Source organism: Salmo trutta, chromosome 6, assembly GCF_901001165.1.
Source record: "Salmo trutta chromosome 6, fSalTru1.1, whole genome shotgun sequence".
Classification (NCBI taxonomy): Eukaryota; Metazoa; Chordata; class Actinopteri; order Salmoniformes; family Salmonidae; genus Salmo; species Salmo trutta.
The window spans coordinates 57,902,902-57,927,946 of NC_042962.1; the positions used below are offsets into that span (position 1 = coordinate 57,902,902).

Here is a 25,045-nt window from a genome sequence, read left to right on the forward strand (position 1 = left end):
ACTCAAGCGTTTCCTTTATTTTGGCAGTTACCTGTATATCTCCATACAAGATAACAAATATATGCACAACATTAAAGGCAATTGCCAAATGTTTTTAATCTGAAATCTCCATTCTCCCTGTGAAACAAATCATACATTCAATAGACAAAAATATAATGGAAGAAAAAGTATGCTGCATTTTCATAATCTATTATAGAAAAGTAAATTCTTATAAAAACAACGTCACAGTTATCAAAATGCAAAAAAAAGCCTTCATGAAATGCCATTCATACAATGGCTTCATATAGTTCATGGGACAAGGCCACAACCAGGCCTCAATAGAAAATAGAACACATCCTGAGGGGAACATCCTATTCTCAATCCTTTAGTAACCATATCCACGGTGGTAACCATCCGGGTCTCTGTCATGACCGTAGCCCCCATACCCATCCTCAGGACAGCGCATGCCAAGGGACTGCTGGATAGCCATCTCCTGTCTGCGGAGCTGCATGGAGTCAACCAGATCATATATGATGGACATGGACCACATGGGAGACGGGTACCAGGACTTGACGTTGCCGTCTTTCCCCACCAGCAGCATAGAGAAGTACTCTGGGCTGATCTGGAAGTAGTTCCTGATGTCCTGCACAAGAGAGGGAGAAACATCCTCACGTTCCACAGTGGCAGTCCCTGTGACACAGGCAGGGTTGAGGGGTTAACTTTAATTGATTCAAACATTAAGAACAACAGAATGTTAAGAAGAAGAAGAAAACTTAAACCTAAATCAAATCTTCAGTTATATAAGCTCAGGATTTTCCCACGAATATGGTAACAGTAACTCCGTTTCTTACCGTTGATTGGGTATAGCTCAAGGGTCCCGCCCATATCCTCCATGTCCTTTCCAATCAGCTTCAGCACAGACAAGTGGCGCAGGCCTGAGTAGAGCGAGGTGAAAACACGTCATTTCACATTACACCACTGCACCTCTTACGCCTAATAACAAACCCCTTTCAAACCAAGCCCTAGCGCCTTCCCAAAGACATCTAGTACATGTGAAGGTATGGATATAGGTGTAAGCAGTGGTTTTAATTTAACTAGGCAAGTCAGTTCAGAACAAATTCTGATTTACAATGACGGCCTATCCCCGGCCAAACCCGGACAATTGTATGCTGCCCTATGGGACTCCCAATCACAGCCGGTTGTGATACAGCCTGGAATTGAACCAGGGTCTGTAGTGACGCCTCGAGTATTGAGATGCAGTGCCTTAAACCGCTGCGCCACTCAGGAGCCCAATTTCTGCAATGTGGCGAAACTGAGTCCATGAAGCATTTCCCAGTAGAAGCACTAAAGTTTACAACTGAAGCTCAACGGTCTTGTTTTAATATTCACTGTGCTCGATAGATTCCTTTCCCCAAATTGCAAATGTTTCTAATTTGCAGATCTTTCATCCCAGTACTATTAATGTCATCCACAGAAAGACTGTGTTGGCATCTAAACAATAGCCTGTCCTCCCAAACTAAGAACCCTGTTTTTCATCAGTACTAGACCAACATCAGTAGATGACCACATTGTCTACAACAGGCTCAAAACCAAATACCAAACAAGAGACCTCTATCGTAACCCAGCTTTAGAATGGTGTCCATTTTCTAACCTAAACAATTCATGCATGTTATAGCTAAACACCAACAATTCCCTTTCGTTTGTTTGCATAGCTAATTTTTTGTTACATATTTTGCAACAGTTAAAACTCATTGTGACAGACTCTGCAAGCTACAAATAAGTTGACATTCCATGAGATTATCTTCTGTTAATAGTTATGTTAGTAGTTCATTTGAACTGTGAAAAGATATATCATGATGCTTGTACAGCGTGGCTCGTTGCACCAACAGTGACAGACCGTAACAACAAGGGATGAGGACAGTGTGTTTCAGGAGTGGTATTTGAGAGATAACCCTCCCTGCACTATCTCTATAAGCTTGAGGGAGCGAGCTGGTGAGGTATTCAGGAAATATGTCTGCTCTTGAATGTGACAGGCAAAACATTTTTGGATGTTTTATTGTCACATACACCAGATAGGAGCAGGGAAATGTGTTGTTTTATAGGGTCAGTCATAGTAGTACAGCACCCCTGGAGTAAATTAGGGTTAAAAGCCTTGCTCAAGAGCACATTGACAGATTTTCACCTTGTCGGCTCAGGTATTCGAACCAGCAACCTTTCAGTTACTGGCCTAACACTTTAACCACTACGCTACCTGTCACCCTAGCTGACCAAAGTGTGGCCACACATTCTGAACATCTCCGCAAATGGCTGTGACACAGCCAAGACAAACACTTAAGGGCCCCAGTGAAATCATCAAGAAACGTCTAATGTACCGAACAGGCCTGAGACAACAGTGTGACATCACTACTCACCCAGATTGCAGGCCTGGCTAGTCAGGGCGTAGAGCTGCTGCTGATAGGCCCATTCCTCGTCGTCAGAGGACGAGATCACAAACAGCCTGCGTCTCCAGCGGAACCTAGAAAAATATAAACACAGAACAAACAATGACATCAAATATATACAAACTAATTTCCACAAGCCTTTGAGAAGAACAAAAAGGTTACAAATGCATTTCTTTCTTTATTTGCATATATGTTCGACCAGGAGCACACAGGATGTCAGTGTCAGTTTTAGGCAAGTGTATGTGTCAGTTGTGTTGACTTGAAACTGCAGTCACACAGTCTTATATTGCAATTGCATAGTCCTAGATAATAACAAAAGCCCACTAGTACCGTGAGAGGAAGTTCTCCAGGGATTTGGATTTGTCTTCTTTCTTACACGTCACTCCTTGCTTCTTCTGCTGTTCCATCTCCTTGATGCGAGAAGAGAATGTGTCTATGTAGTCAAACACAGCCGTCATGGCGATGGGCACCTCATATTCTTGCTGTGAATGGGGACAGAAAACCATATCACCAATCTATAGACAGAAAAAGTGTTACGGATGATACTGTATCAATTCACTGCAGTAAAATTGAGTTATTGAAGCACTCAACCGACATGATGGATTTTCACTCAGACATAGGACCGAAAGGTTAAACGCTCTTTCATCAAAATAAGAAGGTCATCCAGGATGCACAACAAAAGTAGCAGTATACAATAATACATTGTAATTATACCGCAGTAAGCTTTATAGGGAAACAAGGCCAACCAACCTTCACTTTCATATCAAAGTCGGTCAGCACCATATAGTAGTCGTCAAATATCAGTCCCAACTCATTCCTCAAGGCTCTGATGAGGGGCTGGTTTGTGAAGTCCTCTTCTTTCATGCCTTTCAGAGGCTGATCCTTCTCTGTAACCACAAACTTGTATTACACTTACACTATTACACAGTAAAATAGAATTGAAAATTAGCAACACAAAGTTCAAAACTTTACTTACCAGCCTGGTAATGGTCCATCTTCATGGTGCCATTGGTCAGAGAGCCAAAGATGGTGATAAGAGAGATTTTTCTGACGCCCAATTCACACACATGCTCCAGATACTCATCTCTCTGCTGCGTGTACATAGGATTCTCCTCGTCTGGAGTACTGATCACCTGGGAGGGAAAGAAAAGTGAGTGTTGTATCATGTATCTATTCTATTCTGTTCGGTTCTATTGTATTCTGTTCTATTCAGTTCTATTCTATTCTATTCAGTTCTATTCTATTCTATTCAGTTCTATTCTGTTCAGTTCTGTTCTATTCAGTTCTGTTCTGTTCGGTTCTGTTCTATTCCATTATATTCTGTTCTATTTTGTTCTATTCTATTTAGTTATATTCTGTTCTAGTGTACCAATATGCATGCTTCATATCAGATTTAATCAATACATTTATGTAATACAACAGAATACTCACAAGTAGACGTCGTCTCTTCTCAAAATGACCAAAAAAGGAAACTAAGAGGTTTGGCTGTTTTGTGGGGGGCCTCTTGTTGTCTGCTTCTTTCTCCTGGTTAATAACGGCCTTCTTCCCTGGTCTCCTGCCACGATAGAAGCCACCATCACTGTCTTTAGAAGCCTTCAACCTTTTCTTGTCTGCTTTACTCTTTTTGCCTGATTTATCAGCCTTTTTCTTCCTCTCTGCATTGACAGGCCGCTTGACCTTGCTCTTCTTGGGGGAAGCTGTTTCCACCTGTGCATCAGAGTCAACCTTAAGTTCACTGCCCAGCTCTTCCCCACCTTCAGTTGGTTTGTCGTTAGTGAGCTGAGTTGGAGAGGTAACAACTTGTTGGCCATGTTTGGTATCGTCGGTTGTGTCTTCTTCATATTGGTCTCTGTGGGATTCTGTAACGTCCTCTATGCCATTTTTGTGGGTCTCTGAGAGGATGTAGGAGGATTCGTCTGTGGTGGGGACCTCTAGGTCCCAGCGTGGTGTTGTCTGGGGGTCCAAGGGCTTCAGAACTGTGGGTTTTGTGGTAGTTGTGGTTCGTCGTGTTGTTGTAGTTTTTGCTTTTGTTGTGGTTGTTGGTTTTGTTGTGGTGGTTACTTTTGTGGTGGTTGTGGTTCGTCGTGTTGTTGTGGTGGTTGGTTTTGTAGTGGTGGTGGTCGTGGTTGCTTTTGTTGTGGTTGTTGGTTTTGTTGTGGTGGTTACTTTTGTGGTGGTTGTAGTAGTTGTTGGTTTTGTTGTGGTTGTTTTTCTGGTGGTGGTTGTGGTTGGCTTTGCTGTAGTTATGGTCGTGGTTGTTTTTGTTGTTGGTGGTGGTTTTGTTGTGGTTGTAGTTGTTTTTTTTGTTGTTGTTGTTGGTTTTGTTGTGGTGGTTGTGGTTGGCTTTGTTGTAAGTGTGGTGGCCTTTGTGGTCATAGTTGGTTTTGTGGTGGTTGTGGTTGGTCGGGTTGTGGTAAGTGTCACAGCCTTTGGTCCTTGAGCTGGTCTCTGCACCCCTTTCCTCACTGGCCCCCTCTCCACTGTAGAGTTCACTCTGACCTCTGACCCCGTGGTCAATACCCCCTGGCCCTGAGACTCAACCACCTGGCCCTCAACACCGGCCGCCTTGCACCTCTGCACGAAGCCCCTCTGCCTAGCCTTCTCCAGCTTGCGCATGTGGGTCTGGTCCATCACCTCGTACATAGCCTCCAGCCTGACCGGGTACGGGTACCTCTCCTCCACCTGGAGGGTCTTCCTCAGGAGAACCATGCTAAACTTCCCCTCCTCCAGCTTCAGGAAGTTCATCAGCCTAGGGATGAGGACCGTATCCAGGGGCTCCTCCGTCACCTGTCCCTTGGCGTTGACCCGCCGCACCTTCCCGCCCCGCTCTCCCTCCTGGTGGAACATCACTATCATCTGCATGTGCCGCTCCGCCATCTGGCAGTAGACGTCCGACTTGAGGAGGGTCATCATCAGGCGATAGTAACCGTCTGAGTCATGTGGGGCGGAGATGACCAGGACCCGGTTCTTCCCTGCGAAGCTGGCCAGGACGTTGAGAGAGCCTGCGCTGCCGGGGACGGTGCGGGCTGGTGTGGACTGAGGCTGAACCGCCACCCCTGTCACTGGTTTACTGTTGTCTTGAGATGTGCCACTGCCAACCTGGTTTATGGGTTTCTTTGGTTGTTGGGGTATTCTTCTGCTTGGCATCATCCTTCTGCTTGGTGGTCCTTTTCTTCTTCTTGGAGGCTCAGCTTTCTCATCTCTCTGCATTCTGTCACGATGGCTCATCATAGGGGATACATTTATACCACCAGTGGAAGGAGCAATACTGTCAGAGTTCAACACATTTTGTGTTCTGTTAAAAACCCCGCCCTGGAGGGATGTTCGTGGTAAGATTGTCCTTTTGAGGGGTCTCCTGTCAGAGGCCCCTGTGCTCCATACCAGCAACAGCCATAACACACAGAGATGCAGTGTCTGTTTCATTTTTGCAGTGTCAAAGAAAAACCTACAGTGGGTATAAGATCCGTGAGAGAGACATTGCCTGTAGTCCTCCGTCTTTCTGACGTTGTGTCCAGTTTTCAGATGAAATAACTGATCAGTGATTATCCATAAAAGTGCTTTGTTTGATAAGAAAAAAATAGTTCAGCAGTAGGTTATGACGTAACTGTTCAGAAAGACAAATGCACAATCTGGGCTGCTTCAATAAAGTAAACACAAACACTTGTCAACATGTGTGCTATAATCCTGCTGAAAGTTTACATGAAAATGCACCATTTACCATTCCATTCTGGTGACAAAAAATAACTCCCCGACGATAAGAAATATTATGGCAGTCGTCCAATGCCTCCTTTCTCAGTTCCTGCAGCTGAAATGACATACATTTAATTTTCTATGTTAATGTAGACAGTGCGACCTCTGCTTACTAGGCGGATACACGTAACGGTTCCATATTTTCTGTCTATACAAAACTTACTCCATCGATTGTAACTTTAGAAGCCATTTTCCTCTTTTCTAACGTCTTCAGAAGGAGAGAGATTTCTGGAAGTCTCAATGCGTTGTCGGCAAGGAGGGATCTTCTGCCTTCCCCCTTCCAGCGCATCGAGTTACCCGAGGAAATACTATGTAACCACAGACTCCATAAGCGCTCTCTCCCCTCTGAGGACCAACCCAAGACCAAGAAAGAAACGATTTATGCCGCGTTCATGTGAACGTCGGAACAAGAAAACTCGGAAATGTCCGACTTGCTAATTGTTTATAGCTATACACGTGCCGCGTTCAACCAGTCAGCAAGTCGAACATTTCCGAGTTTCCTAGTACCGACTAGAATTTGAACGCAGCATAAGTAGCGGCTCTCACGGCAAGGTTCGACACCGCCCACCGTACACAGAATACAGCACTATAGTTATTACAACCATATCTGCTCATGAAATAACTTGGCTGCATGTATTTATGCATTACCAATGCAGTCTATATGGATATAGTTTTAGGTTAACATAATCAGATATGGTAGGCCCAACTATTTTATATTTTATTAGCATAATGTCAATAAAAATACATGATGGGAGTGGAATTGTATTCATATAGATTTTTACAAGCACACGTTATTATTGTTGTTTTAATAGCCAGTAAACTAACGTTTTGGGAAGTTAGGAAGTTTTATTGAGGGAAACTAGACAAGGTAGTGTTATGCCATCTACTGGCAGGCTTTGCCACAAAGTATGCTCTTCTTAGTTTTTATTTGATTTGTTTTTGTTGTTTTAATTTTACCCCCTTTTTATTCACAATTTCGTGATATCCAATTACGATCTTGTCTCACCGCTGCAACTCCCCCAACCCGCTGAGGAGAGGCGAAGGGCGAGTCATGCGCGCTCTTCTGTGATCGTCGGAATATCTTGGTCAATATACCAAATAATGACCGCACTATCAATAATAACCGTAGCAGTCAATAACAGTGCAATCATATATAAGCTCACTATTTGTCACGCTCCAAATTCAACCAGTGCTATAGCTATTTATTGAAGATTTACAAACTACATTTAAGCTTCTAAACTGCTTACCTCTAGGCTCTTCATATTACTAATGTTAATAATAATCCATGGGATTTTTATATCGCTTTTCAAAGACCCAAAGATGCTTGAAAAAAGACGCTAGAAAGATCCTTAATAAAGATGCTTTCTTTATACTGTATGTTTGATCACAAATGTGTGATTCATTTGCTGATTAGTTTGCTAATTGTGTGTGTGATTTATTTAACCTGGGCCTGTCTAAAGATGGTATAAGCATCACCTAGGCCTGTCTAAAGAAGATATAGTCATTCACTGTAGAAGTCTCACATACAAATTACCTCTGGCAGTAATTGGATTGAAAGAGGTCTTGCAGCAATAAGCCTCTTACAGTATTGCAGTTTGCACTTGTTGCTGAGCAGGCAGAGCAGATCCAGGACAGTTTGATGGACACACGGGCTAACGTTGCTTAATAACTGCCAATAGGATGAGATTTGAACTACAACCTTGGTTTGAAACGAGGATAGCGTCAATGGGACATATATAATAATTTCCAGTTAGGCCTACAGGCTTTATATCCCTGGAAGGTCAGTCAAGATGATGGCCGGAGATGTTGTTGGTATCTGGGAGGTGGCGTTAAGCGATGGGGTTTACAGGATTGAGTTTGAACACGGCACCACGACAGGGAAGAGGGTTGTTTGGATCAATGGACAGGTACATAGGCCCTGAAACGTATTCCTTTTAAAATCTGTAATGTGTTATTGGGTAGTCAGAGCTATGTACAGAAGGCCTATGGCTGTCTGATTTGCTTTCTTCCTCAGGAGGTGCTCAGAAGAGATTGGATGTTCAAACTGGTTGGAAAGGAGACCTTCACAGTGGGAGGCATGGAAACAAAAGCAACAGTAAACATTGAGGCTATCAGTGGCTTTACCTACGAGTACACCTTGGAGATTGATGGCAAGAGTCTCCAGAAGTTCATAGATAACAGAACCAAAGTCACTAAGACATGGGTGCTGCAAGTGGATGGTGTTGACTGCAGGATTGTCCTTGGTAAGGCTCAAAAAACCAAAAGGATGTTCTTTCCTATGAGCATTGAGTAATATTTCACTGTCAATACCAACTACACTGTCTATTCTAATAAAGTCTATAAAAACATAGTCGGCTGTGTGTAAGGCAACATGCAGGTCAGCGCTGTTCTGAGGAGTATAATCTATTTAGGGGAACACTTCTGGGCGGGCTATTTTAAGCCATGCGAGCAACCTGATTGGAAGGGACACTATCCTTTGTAGCCTATAGCAGAAAGATCCATGTGACATGAATAAACAAAGCAGGGAACTCTGCGCTGTGTGATGTTATGATGCTCTTATGGATGTGTAATGCACACCGGTAAATCATTAACAATCATTCCAATGCACTGCATGGTGCTTCTGTCCTGTAGGCCTATGGTGAAAAATGTGATGCAAGCAATACTAATAATATACTAAATTACTACTGTATGGTTTCTTTCAACAGAAAAGGACACGATGGATGTATGGTTCAATGGGCAGAAAATGGAGACAGAGGTACTTTTTCAACCTCATATGGAATTGAATGTGAAGTTATTAAATCCATGTATGTTACATACATACATAGGCCAAGGTTCTGGTTTAACATAATTCACTAATGTTTTGGTCCATACTTTAGTCATTCCAGTCCTTTATTGATATTTATGGACCTTCTCTTATTGTCGGCTTTAGGGAGAGTTTGTGGATGACGGAACAGAGACACACTTCACGGTGGCAGACCATGAATGCTGCATCAAGGCTTTGAGCAGTGGGAAGAAGAGAGCTGGCATCGTCCATTACTTAATGGTGGACGGGGAAGCAGTGCCTGGCTGGACAGATTGAAGAGGACCGCTGAACTTTTCAAGTCAGGAATATGAAATGTTGGATATATCCTATGTAAATATAAATGAAGAGGCAGTCTCAGGGATGAGTGAGTAGCATTGACCTAAGATATCAATCGACTCAAGGTCTCTGTACCGTTTCAAGGTTTTCATAGATGGGATCAATATTTCTATGGTGGAACTAAGGAGTATTATCTTTCTGATAACGAGGTTGTGTATAAATAAGTCAATTAATCAAAGGAAATATGTAAATATCTAACATTTAAAATCAATCAATAAACTTTAGCAATACATTTTTTAGTTTTGAGTGTAATCATGTATGATCTTTGCTTGTTTATGCAGATGCTACGCTATATTGCACTAATTTGCAAGCCAAATGTATCTCTTCTCAAATATGAATAGCTTAGAGCTCCATATATATGGCTACATTAATGTTATATATTGGCATATACTGTACATGTGAGTGAACATTCTTCAAATGCCCTGAGAAACAGATGCGCAGCCTCTGCGCAATAAGAACATTCAAGAACGCGACGCCTCAAAACCAGCCATTGCGTTATATGGTTGCCGCCATAGAGATAGATTGAAAACTATAGTGCCCAAATGAACTATCGTGCCCAAATGCCTATTTTAGCATGGGCATCGCCATTGCTGACTTTCACAATTTTAAAGTAGTCAACTGGGTGGGACTTCCTATGTGTTAAGGAAGGATCATACAATTCTATCCAGGTCACCAGGAGGGATCAGCCAATGAATTATACCAGTGAGAAAACATTCCATAAATGCAGGTGGCAATAAATCGCTAACCCTGGCTTTATACCTGTTAAAACAACACACTCCAGGTGGCAGTATGCACCCGTTCAGTTTGTTTGCCAACTCATAGAAGTAGTAGAATAAGAAAATTGACTACTTCAAAATGGAGATGGACGCAATGGCTCTGCCTGTGCTCTCACAGATTCCATAATAGAACAGATATAATTATGCGATGTCTATCTAAGTCTATGGGTTGCAGCAGACGTTTTCCAGTAGGAAACGTTCAGGGAATGACGTCCAATGATATAGACGGGATGGATTTCTACCCAAGAGGAAGGGGAAAGCACCTATGTTTGCCGATAAACTAGAGCAATCTGTAAAATATATATTGCTCTCATAGCAATAAGTAGCCACATTTTTTGTTGTATCTTGGAATTTTCGGCAACTGCATGCGCCCAGTGTTTGGACCAAATCCGGACTGAGGGGGGAGTTTTGCGCCTGCTTTTGCACGCTAAACAATACAACGAACGAGAACTTGGCTGCGCAGAACACACATCCAGCCACGATTAGTAACTATTTAGCTAGTTATGTAGATTGCTTTTGGCAGGTTTGCCTGGGTACATCAATACATTGGTTAATTTGCATGTTTGTGAAGAAAGCTCAAACAGATTGGTCGGTCTAAAGAGAGAATGATAGGGGTTTGAGAAATTCAGAGTTTTGTCCCCGGCTTGGACGTTAGCTACTGCTAGCTACTGAGTTAGCAAATGCCAAAGGGCCTATTTAGCAAGCGTTTTCAAACCTTTCCAGCGTTTCAGAGTTATGACATGACTGTAGTACAGTACTTACCTGTTTGCTGGATTGCTACTATTCATACACACGCCAATATTCGTGAATAGGGTTTTAACTTCCACACTCCGTGAGGGACGGAACAAGGATATGGGGAAGCGTTGCTCAGCCGACTTCTACTGTCACTCCTCCAGGATTTCGAATCAGGAGAGCCCGGGTCGGTTGTTTGGACTCACGGATAGCCAGCTAGCTACATGGACTCACTGACAAGTAACTGCTGTTTCATTTCAAGCCAAATTTGCAGTTTGAATCAAGTAACTAGCTATCTACAAATTATTTGGCGTGCCTCACCCACAATATTGTGCTGAGGACCACACCACTTGACCAGACCAGTCAACTCGTTACCAGTCGTGAAAGGGCAAGAACAAAAACGACGCGCAAAATGAACTATCAGCAGCACCTTGCAAACTCGGCTGCCATTCGGTCTGAGATCCAGAGGTTCGAATCCGTCCATCCAAACATCTACTCCATATATGAACTGCTGGAGCGCGTGGAAGAGCCCATCCTGCAGAATCAGATTCGAGAACATGTCATCGCCATTGAAGGTAAGGCAGTAGGGGTGCATGTAGCCGTCGGTACATCACCGTAACATGTTTTGCTCTGCACTCTCTAATCCTCTCAAATCTGTTTACTGCTGTGGTGTCGACGTGTTGTATCATTTTAATATGGTTACATCAAGGCAGAGCTGCTATACTGTATGAATGAATGTATAGACCTTGGTTCCCTGATTGTCAATCAACAATCGATGTCTCTATTGAGCTGTTTCAACAAGCACTTAGCCCAGCTGTATGACACTCACATACAAATCAGTAGCTTATCATTTGAATAAGCTGCATGCAGAACTACATGAGGGGAAGCTCCGATGATCTGCTTTTCCAACTTCTCACACAGCTGGACAGATGTTGGGCTACCACTATGCATTATCTCATGACCCCCTTGATAATACATTGTCCTGTTATAATGGCGTCATCATATCGTGACTCATGGTTACTACTTTGTTACTCTATTGATTGACTGATGAAATGTCCAACAGTATTGTTGTCATTGAGAATGGCAACCGGCTTCTCTCATTCCCTGTATAGACTCTGTTCATTTGCATAGAAATGGGTGCTGTGCGGTAGGTAGGGTAGGGAGGTGGGGAGTTGGGGAGGACTTGCCAGACAGCCAGGTGTTGTTGACCCACTTTCCACTGATGTTGGAGCCAGCAGCAAAGAAGAGCAAGCAGAAAGTGTCACACATTGAGTTAACATAGCTGTTAACAACAAAAGGTGATTGCGGTGGGTGTGAGCAGTGTGTGGGTGACTGAGGCAAGGGTCCCTGTAGCTCAGTTGGTAGAGCATGGTGTTTGCAATGCCAGGGTTGTGGGTTCGATTCCCACGGGGGGCCAGCACAGAAAAAAAAAAATGTATGAAATTGTATCAAATGTATGCATTCACTACTGTAAGTCGCTCTGGATAAGAGCGTCTGCTAAATGACTAAAATGTAAAATGTGAAAATGTTATCCCACCGCCATCACTGACTGTGTGTGTCCTACATGTACCCTCTGGACACAGTGAGGGGAGGGTGGCTACCTGCTGGGACTTGCTCACCAGTACCTGGACCTGTCCTGTCAGAGGTACAAAGGAACTGTCAGGAGTGGGCCTCCTGAACGGAGAAACGGAGTGTGGTCTGGACAGGGGTACATTTCTTTGGTCCTCGAGTGCTGTTGGCACTGGATCAACATTGGCTAGGTTAATGGTTCTGATTGGAGTGTGTGGACTGAGCTGATGTTCTTCTCTCCAGGCTTGGTGGTCAGTAATAGGAGCTGAGGACTGGTTTGAACAAGGTCAGTCAGGACCACTGTTGGTCTGGGGCTCCGTCAATACTCCAGAAATATCGTTTAACTAACTTGTTGGGAATGGGCTCGTAAGTAAGCATTTTCACTGTAAAGTCAACACCTGTTGTATTCGGCCCATTTGACCTATACACTTTGATATGATTTAGGGCTATATCATATATTCTGAGATGGGACACCGGTTGCTTTTCTCCTGGCTGTTTTATTAAGTCCAGTTGTTACCGTGTATGCTTGTTTTGTTTACCAAATGTTGTCGGCCATGTGTGCACTGTATCACGTGTTCTGATTATATTGTATATTTGAATTATCTTAGAGAAGGCTAGCTCTGTCACAGTAGCCTGGAACATTCTGACAGAGATTCTACTTCTCTAAGCATGTCAGATCACCAAATGCTCTTCTGAAGGAGAAACCAGCGTGATGTTTGTAAACATGTGGTTGGATTGTAGATCAGGTTGGTTGAGACTAGAACCTGTCGTTTTCAGGCACCTTGAATGACATCTCTCCGAACACTCGTCTGACAGATGGCAAATCCACTCTGAAAACTGCTACGTCACACTTCCTTTATCTTTCAAACCCGGCCAGGACAACTGTCACTCCCGACAGAATGACTGATATCTAGGGAGAGAGTGATGGAGGGAGGTGGAGAGAAACAAAAAGGGATTGAGGGAGAGAGAAGAGAGACAGAAACAGTGATCCAGAGAGAGCGATACGAGAGGAAGAGATGGGGCTGTGAGGGAGAGGAAAAGAGGATGAGATTGCACACCGAACAAAAGAGCACTTATGTAATGCCTGTGATGGCTGACTGATGTCCTGGCTGACTGATGTCCTGGCTGACTGATGTCCTGGCTGACTGATGTCCTGGCTGACTGATGTCCTGGCTGACTGATGTCCTGGCTGACTGATGTCCTGGCTGTAATAATAAGTGGGGGATGCCTTTTAAAGTGTTTTTAGTCCCATTATGCAACCGTGTGTGTGCGTGTGTGCGTGTGCGTGCAGGTTTTACAGAGTTGTACTGCTGAATGATGCTGATGTCACGGGCACCCTATTTTCTCCATATTAGTGCACTACGTTTGATCAGAGACACTGGTCAAACGTAGTGCACAATATAGTGAATAGGGTGTCGGTGGCGGCAGGCAGGTAGCCTAGCGGTTAAGAGCGTTGGGCCAGTAACTGAAAGGTCGCTGGTTCAAATCCCGGAGCAGACGAGGTGAAAAGTCTGTCAATGTGCCCTTGAGCAAGGCACTTAACCCTAATCACTCCTGATAAGAGCGTCTGCTAAATGACTAACATGTAAATGTAAAATGTGTCATTTCATACTCAGCATGCCCTGATCTCTGTATTCTGCAGCATTTGTTCCTGCTAAATCACATCCATCCCCAGACAGCAGTACAGCACTACATCACACTGCCTCACATTCTGACTGCTGAGGTGAGGAGGGAGCTCACACAATGTTCTGTTCCCCAGTAAAATAGTTGTTTTGTTCTCTTTGCTGACCAGTTTTGCATTGTTCTGTTGGCACCAAGTGGCTGGTTCAGTAATGTTCTCAGTTAGTCAGCATCATGGTCTTTGTCATACAGAAACATTATGCCTACTCTTTAGAATGATCACTCAATGAAGCATCATGATGCCATCATCTGTAAGGAAAGGTCTTTGCAGTTTGCACTCCATACATGCCAGACCGTGTTTCCTACCTCAGTCTATGCATTGAGGTGGTGAGAGATGATTGTTACCATGAAGCAAAGGTCCTATTTGTGACATGGGTGATGCTAACATGCTTCTGCTAATATTCCTTCAGGGACATTTGTGCTCCTCACCAGGCAGACAGGTAACATGATCTCTGGCCTCCCTGCCAGGCAGACAGGTAATATGATCTCTGGCCTCCTCACCAGGCAGACAGGTAACATGATCTCTGGCCTCCTCACCAGGCAGACAGGTAACATGATCTCTGGCCTCCTCACCAGGCAGACAGGTAACATGATCTCTGGCCTCCCTGCCAGGCAGACGGGTAACATGAACTCTGGCCTCCCTGCCAGGCAGACAGGTAACATGATTTCTGGCCTCCCTGCCAGGCAGACAGGTAACATGACCTCTGGCCTCCCTGCCAGGCAGACAGGTAACATGACCTCTGGCCTCCCTGCCAGGCAGACAGGTAACATGACCTCTGGCCTCCCTGCCAGGCAGACAGGTAACATGATCTCTGGCCTCACCGCCAGGCAGACAGGTAACATGACCTCTGGCCTCCCTGCCAGGCAGACAGGTAACATGACCTCTGGCCTCCCCACCAGCCCTGAGTGTACAAAACATTAGGAACATTTTTCCCCTCATAACAGCCTCAATTCCTCAGGGCATGGACTCTACAAGGTGTCGAAAGCATTCCACAGGGATGCTGGCCAATGTTGACTCCAATGCTTCCCACAGCTGTGTCAAGTTGGCTGGATGACTTTTGGGTGGTGAACTGTACTTGATACACACGGGAAACTGTTGAGCATGGAAAACCCCAGCAGCGTTGCAGTTCTTGACACAAACCGGTGCACCTGGCACCCACTACCATCCACTTAAATCTTTTGTCTTGCCCATTCACCTTCTGAATGACACACATACACAATCACCTTCTGAATGACACACATACACAATCACCTTCTGAATGACACACATACACAATCACCTTCTGAATGACACACATACACAATCACCTTCTGAATGACACACATACACAATCACCTTCTGAATGACACACATACACAATCACCTTCTGAATGACACACATACACAATCACCTTCTGAATGACACACATACACAATCACCTTCTGAATGACACACATACACAATCACCTTCTGAATGACACACATACACAATCACCTTCTGAATGACACACATACACAATCACCTTCTGAATGACACACATACACAATCACCTTCTGAATGACACACATACACAATCACCTTCTGAATGACACACATACACAATCACCTTCTGAATGACACACATACACAATCACCTTCTGAATGACACACATACACAATCACCTTCTGAATGACACACATACACAATCACCTTCTGAATGACACACATACACAATCTGTCTCAATTGTCCCAAGGCTTTAACATCCTCCTTTAACCTGTCTCCTCCCCTTCCTCTATACTGACTGAAGTGGATTTAACGGGTCAAATCAATAAGGGATCATAACTTCCACCTGCATTCACCTGTGTATCAGGATATTATTTTAGACTAAATATCCTATTGTTTTGACAATATCACAATATTATTTTTGTGCTACTTGGCTGTACCTGCACTAAAACCCCAGTATTTTTCCTTCATCTTCATCTTGTTTTTAAAGAGTAAGACATGTTTTCAGCACCTTTATTTCCCTGACTGATCAAAACCAGTTTTCTCATGGCTCTCCCTCCTCCCTCCGCTGCAGACATATGGTGAGCAATATGTTTGGAACATCGAAATCGCAATAAAAATCACAGTATCAAATCGCAATACATTGAGAAACGCAATACATATGGTATCGGCACCTAAGTATGGTGATAATATGGTATCGTGAGGTCCTTGGCATTTCCCAGCCCTAGCTGGCAGGTAACCTGATCTCTGGAGCTTGTTGTTTACACATGTTATGTAGTCTACAGTTCACATGGTGCTTCATGTTTCCCTGCATAGGCTATCAGATCTGTTCAGCAACGTGTGCGTGCCAACCTGTGTGTCTACCTCCCTGTGGAATCCCTCCTGTAGTGTAACCTGGTGTGAAACAAACCAGAGCTTCACTGACTCCAATCGGTTCAGTGGATCAGTATTACAACAGCTCCCCACAGTGGGTTAACCACCTGGACCCCCCTCACTGGACGGACCGGGCGGCACGCTGCAGTCCTCCAATCTAACCCATTACCAGATCCTAGGCTAATAAAGGAGAGGATAGATAAGAGGAATGGGACAAAGATGGGAGAGATGAGACTGATAAAGGCCAGTGCTTGAAGGGATAATAATCTGTAGGAAAAGGTCAAATCATCTGTAGAGGCTAACAATAGTGTGTGTTAGATGAACAGCAGGACATGGAGCTAAAAGCTCCCTCTTTCTTGTTGTGTAACAGCTGGCTGAGCTTTCCCCTCCGCCCCCTATGATGCAGAGCACAGTCTCAGGGGCCTTCTCATTGGACAGGGCTGAGGTAAGGTCACCTATGAGTGGCTGTGTGGCTCAATTTATCCCGCCCGCTGCTCTCGCTGTCATCGCTTTCTCTCATCCAGGAGCTGGGAAAACAACACACACACACCCTGACTGCCTGACTGCCTGACTGCCTGACTGCCTGCCTGCCTGCCTGACTGCCTGCCTGACTGCCTGCCTGCCTCCAGGGCACCATTAGGGAGATGCAGTCATCAGCCATCCATGAGTTTGTTAGCTGGATGCTACTCAGGATGCATCAGTAACCACAACAGACACACACGTACAGTCAAACCACAATGTTTGAGTTTCAGACAGTCCGTGACCCATGTATTTTTATGGGTAAGGCTAGTTCCTTTCCCCCCAAACCAGTATGACTCCTTCCTCTCACACAGGCTTCATCCCCTCCTGCTGACAGGGAAGGCATTTACATTTTGATGACCATTAAGTCTCTCAGAAGAGCCCACTTCCTCAGGGTCCAAATTGTATTGAACAGACCGTTTTCAATTGGACTTCAGCGGGCTGGCGTGAAAAGCCCTGGCTCCATCTCTTTAGATTTGATTAGAAAGGAGCCCTGGAGTGGTGCCTTAGTGGGTCAACAAGCCCCAGCTAGCAGCCTAGTAGTGAGGGGAGAGGGAGGAGGGCATATGGGGGTCCATATGCTGAAGAGGTTCCACTGTCTAGACTGTTTACAGGGATTAAGAAACTGGGTGAACAGGACAATGCATATACAGTTATTACTTACTGGGGCCCAGTGGGGAGTGGATTCATATACAGTTATTATTTACTGGGGCCCAGTGGAGACTGGTTTCATATACAGTTATTACTTACTGGGGCCCAGTGGAGACTGGTTTCATATACAGTTATTACTTACTGGGGCCCAGTGGAGACTGGTTTCATATACAGTTATTACTTACTGGGGCCCAGTGGAGACTGGTTTCATATACAGTTATTACTTACTGGGGCCCAGTGGAGACTGGATTCATATACAGTTATTACTTACTGGGGCCCAGTGGAGACTGGATTCATATACAGTTATTATTTACTGGGGCCCAGTGGAGACTGGTTTCATTTACAGTTATTACTTACTGGGGCCCAGTGGAGACTGGATTCATTTACAGTTATTACTTACTGGGGCCCAGTGGAGACTGGATTCATATACAGTTATTACTTACTGGGGCCCAGTGGAGACTGGTTTCATATACAGTTATTACTTACTGGGGCCCAGTGGAGACTGGTTTCATATACAGTTATTTCTTACTGGGGCCCAGTGGAGACTGGTTTCATATACAGTTATATGACTTACTGGGGCCCAGTGTGGAGTGGATTTGTGTGGTAGACAATGCAGATCAGAGAGGCTGCCCAGTGTCTGCCCCTAGGCTGAGAAAAGAGAGGGCACGAATGGCTGCATGGCAGTGGAATTTATGCCAGTTATTGGCCATGTCTTGTGTGCCCATGTAGTTACATTGAAGGATAGAAGGGAGTGAACCACAACATCACAGTGAAGGATAGAGGGGAGAGAACCACACCGTCACAGTGAAGGATAGAAGGGAGTGAACCACAACATCACAGTGAAGGATAGAGGGGAGAGAACCACAACATCACAGTGAAGGATCGAGGGGAGTGAACCACACCGTCACAGTGAAGGATAGAGGGGAGTGAACCACACCGTCACAGTGAAGGATAGAGGGGAGTGAACCACACCGTCACAGTGAAGGATCGAGGGGAGTGAACCACACCGTCACAGTGAAGGATCGAGGGGAGTGAACCACACCGTCACAGTGAAGGAACAAGGGGAGTGAACCACACCGTCACAGTGAAGGATAGAGGGGAGTGAACCACACCGTCACAGTGAAGGATAGAGGGGAGTGAACCACACCGTCACAGTGAAGGATAGAGGGGAGTGAACCACACCGTCACAGTGAAGGATAGAGGGGAGTGAACCACACCGTCACAGTGAAGGATAGAGGGGAGTGAACCACACCGTCACAGTGAAGGATAGAGGGGAGTGAACCACACCGTCACAGTGAAGGATAGAGGGGAGTGAACCACACCGTCACAGTGAAGGATAGAGGGGAGTGAACCACACCGTCACAGTGAAGGATAGAGGGGAGTGAACCACACCGTCACAGTGAAGGATAGAGGGGAGTGAACCACACCGTCACAGTGAAGGATAGAGGGGAGTGAACCACACCGTCACAGTGAAGGATAGAGGGGAGTGAACCACACCGTCACAGTGAAGGATCGAGGGGAGTGAACCACACCGTCACAGTGAAGGATAGAGGGGAGTGAACCACACCGTCACAGTGAAGGATAGAGGGGAGTGAACCACACCGTCACAGTGAAGGATAGAGGGGAGTGAACCACAACGTCACAGTGAAGGATAGAGGGGAGTGAACCACACCGTCACAGTGAAGGATAGAGGGGAGTGAACCACAACGTCACAGTGAAGGATAGAGGGGAGTGAACCACACCGTCACAGTGAAGGATAGAGGGGAATGAACCACACCGTCACAGTGAAGGATAGAGGGGAATGAACCACACCGTCACAGTGAAGGATAGAGGGGAGTGAACGACACCGTCACAGTGAAGGATAGAGGGGAGTGAACCACACCGTCACAGTGAAGGATAGAGGGGAGTGAACCACACCGTCACAGTGAAGGATAGAGGGGAGTGAACAACATCACAGTGAAGGCTATGAAGCGTTATATCTGACACAGGTGATGTGATTTGTGTCCCTTCTGAGTTCACCAGTTCAGAGGCCAGTGATGAAATGGAGGAAGAGACCTGAAGCTACAGCGATGATGGAAAGGTTTTGTTTTTGGAGAACTGTGTGTGTGATGCCAGAGAGTCAGCCACACAGTAGCCTATATCACTAAACATGGATGCTTCCTCATTTCCCTGTCTTTTAGAATTCTTCCTCACTCTTTGTCAACAATAGCCTATTTGTGGCCAATAAAGGTGTATTTACTGTCCTCAAACCAGTGTTCCTCTTGTAGTATTTATCTGCCTTTATCCAGTCCCCCTACCCCCTCATCCCCTCATTCTCCAAACACTTTGTTGTTCATTTAATGCACTTTTCAAACTCATTCCTCAGGGGCAGAGTGTCTGTGGGCTTTCACTCTTCCCTTGTACTTGATGAAATAAGTACTAATTAGTAAGGAACTCCCCTCACCTGGTTGTCTAGGTTTTAATTGAAAGGAAAAACCAGCAGACACTGAGCCCCCCATGGAATGAGTTTGAGTTCGACACTCCTGATCTAATGTTTGAATAATAAACAGCTCCAAGGCAAGTTTGCACTGAAGTCTGCCTGCTTATTCTTAGCAGTCAGTGTTTTGTGTAGATCTCACATTTCACTGTGTATCTCTCTCCTCTCATCATTTCTCCTGTTTGAGAACTATCCCCTCTAGCTGCCTACCACTTCTCAGTTAGCTATGGAAAATCCAGCTGGCTTGCTCCTCCTGAAATATTGATCAAAACTCAACATCCCTTAACTTGTCATTTGCAAAGTGCACCGCTGTAACAAATACTCGGGGCTTCCGAGTGGCGCAGTGGTCTAAGGCACTGCATCTCAGTGCTAGAGGGCTCAGTACAGATATCCTGGTTTGAATCCAGGCTGTATCACAACCGTCCGTGGTTGGGAGTCCCATAGGGCAGCGCACAATTGGCCCAGCGTCGTCCGGGTTTGGCCGGTGTAGGCCGTCATTGTAAATAACAATTTGTTCTTAACTAACTTGCCTAGTAAAATAAAGGTTAAATAATAGTTTTTTAATACAAATCATGAACGAAAAAATAGAAAAATATAAACCAATATTCTGACAGATCATGATCTTTCAGTTCAAATTCATGGATTTTGCAACACATTTCTTTAACCTTCTCTTCCATGTAAAGGTTTAAGATATTCTTTGAAGTCAGTCTTAGCTGAATGCATTGCGATACTGATAGGACAGGTCTCTTTCCAAATGCTGGCCTAACCTAGTTCTTTTCCCCCATTTGAGACCTCCAGGAAGCAGGTGTGACAAGAAGAAGGGTAATCTTTTGCAAGTCGTGATAGGCTGGCTGTTGCCGTCGAAATTATCCTTTCTGGGACATTTCCAATGGTTCCACCTCTCTGGCCTGTTCCTTAGGGCATGGTTCCCAACCGGTGTGCCGCGGCAGGAACTCTCAGCTGCGCCGCCAAACCTTTCCTAATCTTGATGATTATTTTGGAACAATCACTTCTAAACGTAACCGGTGGAATGCACATGGGATGTTGACTTGGGAGCACCAGTGGGGGTCAGATTAAACAAGTTCTCAGGCTGTTGTTACATTTCTATCATTTTACTTTGTGAAAACCATTAGCTCAGGTAATCTGACTAGGTTTACCAGTAGCCAGAGTCATTTTATTTCTTAATATATGGCTCTGGGCTTAGCTATACCACAGCCTCTGCCATAGAATCAAACAGAGCATGGCTTTATGTCCGTGGTTGCACATTTACAATGCAGAAAACCGCTCGTCTCTAGAACAAACTGTTAAAAACTAAAGACCTATTTTACCAGAGCTAAAAACATCATTTCTGGTGCAGATTCGCGGGACGCTCTTTAAAAGGGTACTTACAATTTTAACCATCATGAAAATATTTCAAATAATAACATTTAATGTATAAAAAACATTTTCCACAGAAAATTGCTGATTTGCAGTATGGATCAGAGAAGATGGAGGTCATTACCACTAAATAAATGAATAGGGAAATAGTGTGCCACAGAATGTTCTATCCCATCAAGGTGTGCCACGGTTAAGAAAAGGTTTGGAGCCGCTGTCTTAGGGAACTCAGTGGGATTCAGCCTGGCCTGTCCTCTGTTTAGCTCTTCTGTAGAGATGGACAGAAGAGTCAAGCTGTGCTTTCTCTGTCTGTCTTTGTCCTTGCAACATTGTGGAGAGTTGTTATTATTTTTTCCCCAGAAAATGCTGTCAAGGATGCCTTTTCTGGTTGCCACTTCCTTGGGTTGCATTGTACTGTGTTTGTATTTGCTGCAGTGGGACCTCTTGGTAAAAAGGCCTCTCTTAGTGTAGATCGCCACGGTTTTGCTCTTATCTCATCCTATCTCCCCTGACACCTGTGGCCTTAGTTGAGTCACTCCTCTACAGAGAGGAAGTGTTTAGTTCTCCAACGAGGCAGAACAAACGGGTACAGCCGTTTTGCCTGAACAGAAACACCATCTGTGTGTACCACTGCTACATAGCTAATGAGAACAAGTCACCCAATGCTACTGTAGATTACAGCCTTTTCCTTTCTCACATTGCCTCCCATTCCTCTCCTGTTGAGTCACTGTTGTGTCACTGTTATGACAGTGTTGTGTCACTGTTGTGTCACTGTTATGACAGTGTTGTGTAGCCTACTTGACGATCTCAGGGTTCAGATATGTAACCTCTCAAACCGAGTAGCTGGAAAATCCCCCCAACTTCCCTCTTCCTGTCCCTCAGAAGTTGATCAGTCCTTGACCCCCCCCCCCCCCCCCCCCCCCCCATGACTGAATAAGACTGGTCTAGCCTGACTGTGGAGTCTTGGTGTACTAGAGGAGGAAGTAGAAACAGCTGCTGACAGGACAGCAGACCACAGAGCTCCACTCACCACTAGCTGTAATCTACAGCCCTGTTGAAGCAGCATGAGGGAGGAGAGAGAGAGACTGAGGGGAATGGAAGCTTGTCCAAGTCTAAGGTAGTCCAGTCTGAAAGCAGAGACAGGCCCAGGCCACACCAGCTGTGGACTGCAGCTGCACCGGGAGGCTAGTGTGTGTGTGTGTGTGTGTGTGTGTTTGTCTCACAGCACTCCTTACAGCAGGAAGCGTGTTAGCGTAGGGGTTATTTTTAAGATGTCCTCCATGGGATATGCTGCTGGAATCAGACTCATGCTATTGTTTTGTTTTAGTCCGGTCCGAGTCTGGCTCCGAACGGAGAGCAGCTTCCCCTCCTGGTGTGTGTGTTGTACGAGGAGTCTGCGACAAGGGGGACATGCAGTACTACACCCCCCCCCGACACACACACACACACACACACACACACACACACACACACACCCTCAGCTTCCCCAGGGGCATTATGATGTCACTTCCTGGTGCATTGATCGCTGTGTCAGGCTTGGCACTCCCAGCAGTCTGCTTGTCCCAGAGGAGGGAGTGTGACCGCGGATGCTGTCTGTTCGCCGGTCTGAAGCACAGCTCAGGACACTGACCTCCTGACTGAAGCTGATGCTGAGTGAAGGATGTCCTGTTGTGATGGTCTAGTTGTTGTTTAGACAACAAGCCCTGTTTGTAGTGTAGGCTGTTAGTTTACTGCTTCACCTTCCCTCTTAACACACGTTTAGATGAAACAAGCCCTGTTTGTAGTGTAGGCTGTTAGTTTACTGCTTCACCTTCCCTCTTAACACACGTTTAGATGAAACAAGCCCTGTTTGTAGTGTAGGCTGTTAGTTTACTGCTTCACCTTCCCTCTTAACACACGTTTAGATGAAACAAGCCCTGTTTGTAGTGTAGGCTGTTAGTTTACTGCTTCACCTTCCCTCTTAACACACGTTTAGATGAAACAAGCCCTGTTTGTAGTGTAGGCTAATACATTGAGCTCCAAAAGTATTGGGGACAGTGACACATTTGGTGATATTGCGTGCTATGAATATGGGACCAAATATTTTTGGTACTACTTTAATACACATATAAGTGAATTTGTCCCAATACCTTTGGTCCCCTAAAATGGGGGGACTAGGTTTAGGAATGCTGTAATTTCTAAATGGTTCAACCAATATGGATGAAAATACCCTCAAATTTAAAGCTGACAGTTTGCTCTTTAACCTCATAGTCATTGTATCATTTCAAATTGGGGCGGCAGGGTGGCCTAGTGGTTAGAGCGTTGGACTAGTAACCGAAAGGTTGCAAGTTTGAATCCTCGAGCTGACAAGGTACAAATCTGTCATTCTGCCCCTGAACAAGGCAGTTAACCCACTGTTCCTAGGCCGTCATTGTAAATAAGAATTATTTCTTAACTGACTTGCCTAGTTAAATAAAGATTAAAAAAAATATTCATAGTGCTGGAGTACAGAGCCAAAACAACACGTGTCACGTTCCCAATACTTCTGGAGCTCACTGTTATGTTTCTTCCTATAGATGAAACAAGCTGAATGAAACAAGCCTATTGAAATGGGTACAACAGATGCTCCTCAGCCTGAAGGGCCTAGTCCCATCCAACGATACATGTTCCATTGGCCTAATTTCATTTCACTACCATGAGTCCGGACCTCCACCGGATAATGAGCTCTTCCTGTTGGTGATCATGTAACACACTTCTGGAAACATTAATGGTTCATTTCTCCAAGGCCTACTACTAAAACCATGTTTTTATTAATATATAAAATAATGTATGAAACGTTTTATTTTAACATTTATTAATCATGATGTGTAGCATGCTTAAGAACCTAATAACATGAGTACAATCAGTCTTAATTGAATTAGCCCATTTGCCTATATAACGTTTTATATAATGTTTAGTTACTACATTATCCATCAGTTAGGCTATGTCTGGTGGTTAAGCCTACTTCCTGGGGGGGGGGGACCTGTTATCTGCATGGTGTTGGCTCAGTCTTATTGGTCATCACGTACTATGATGCTTTAGAAAGTGGTTCTGTGAGGAGCGAGGTCAATAGGAGGCACCACTCAGTCACTCTCCCCATCTGGCCTTTTGGAGGTGAAATCAATGCCCCCTTTTCTCTCTAAAGGACCGTCCCCTTGTATTGGGTCACCATCTGCCAGTGGGATCGCCCGCCCGCCCGCCCGTCCTCCATTTTAACAACGTAAGGAGTCTACGACAGCTCGGTGTCTACAGCTCATCAGCCTGTAGTGATGATGCTGATGTTTCATTCTATTAGAGGACCAATGTGCATCCATCTGCTGCTCTCGCTGCTCCAGGAAGCAGACCGTACATCTGTCCTTGACTTACTGTGTGATTCATGTCATGTGGGCTGGCTGGATTGTTGAATGATTTCTAGTTGTTATATATTGTAGTTATATAGAATGACATGTTGACTGAGTGCTGTGGGGACGTTGTGTTAGATTACAACACAGACCATATCTTCAAACAGACACTTTGGACTGAAACACCATTAACAGGTTAGGCTATGTGATTGTGTCGTCACGCATCTCTCCTGTTCTGATTGTGTTGTGGCGTGGATCCTC

General features: G+C 44.9%; 3 protein-coding genes across 5 annotated transcripts in view; 2 read left to right on the forward strand and 1 right to left on the reverse strand.

The window, feature by feature from the left end:
- LOC115195172 (coiled-coil domain-containing protein 80) lies at positions 1–6,557 on the reverse strand. Its single transcript, XM_029754971.1, has 7 exons — positions 3,852–6,557; positions 3,397–3,553; positions 3,171–3,307; positions 2,751–2,902; positions 2,391–2,494; positions 831–914; positions 1–669 (listed from the first exon to the last, which is right to left on the reverse strand). The coding sequence occupies exons 1-7, from the start codon at positions 5,841–5,843 to the stop codon at positions 365–367; spliced, it is 2,931 nt and encodes a 976-aa protein (XP_029610831.1). The 5' UTR covers positions 5,844–6,557; the 3' UTR covers positions 1–364.
- Positions 6,558–7,768: 1,211 nt separating this feature from the next.
- LOC115196451 (fas apoptotic inhibitory molecule 1-like) lies at positions 7,769–9,541 on the forward strand. The gene is made up of 4 exons (XM_029757294.1): positions 7,769–8,077; positions 8,185–8,413; positions 8,876–8,925; positions 9,100–9,541. The coding sequence occupies exons 1-4, from the start codon at positions 7,961–7,963 to the stop codon at positions 9,247–9,249; spliced, it is 546 nt and encodes a 181-aa protein (XP_029613154.1). The 5' UTR covers positions 7,769–7,960; the 3' UTR covers positions 9,250–9,541.
- Positions 9,542–10,106: 565 nt separating this feature from the next.
- The window catches only part of LOC115196446 (arf-GAP with GTPase, ANK repeat and PH domain-containing protein 1), a 202,423-nt gene continuing 187,484 nt past the window's right edge, over positions 10,107–25,045 (forward strand). For 2 of the 3 annotated variants that reach the window (XM_029757283.1, XM_029757284.1), the window contains exon 1: positions 10,108–11,392. In XM_029757283.1, the coding sequence (XP_029613143.1) occupies positions 11,230–11,392 (163 nt within the window). In that variant the 5' untranslated portion in view covers positions 10,108–11,229. Of the gene's footprint in view, positions 11,393–25,045 lie in introns of all 3 variants that reach the window. The other variant, XM_029757285.1, reaches the window with a different exon arrangement.

Coding starts and splice junctions, on each gene's coding strand:
- LOC115195172 (XM_029754971.1), bottom strand. CDS start 5,843: ATGAAACAGACACTGCATCTCTGTGTGTTATGGCTGTTGCTGGTATGG. Junction 2,903..3,170: donor ACTTTGATATGAAAGTGAAG/GTTGGTTGGCCT, acceptor CCCCATTCACAG/CAAGAATATGAGGTGCCCAT. Junction 2,495..2,750: donor CTGGAGAACTTCCTCTCACG/GTACTAGTGGGC, acceptor ATATTTTTCTAG/GTTCCGCTGGAGACGCAGGC.
- LOC115196451 (XM_029757294.1), top strand. CDS start 7,961: ATGATGGCCGGAGATGTTGTTGGTATCTGGGAGGTGGCGTTAAGCGAT. Junction 8,414..8,875: donor TGACTGCAGGATTGTCCTTG/GTAAGGCTCAAA, acceptor TTCTTTCAACAG/AAAAGGACACGATGGATGTA. Junction 8,926..9,099: donor GGCAGAAAATGGAGACAGAG/GTACTTTTTCAA, acceptor TGTCGGCTTTAG/GGAGAGTTTGTGGATGACGG.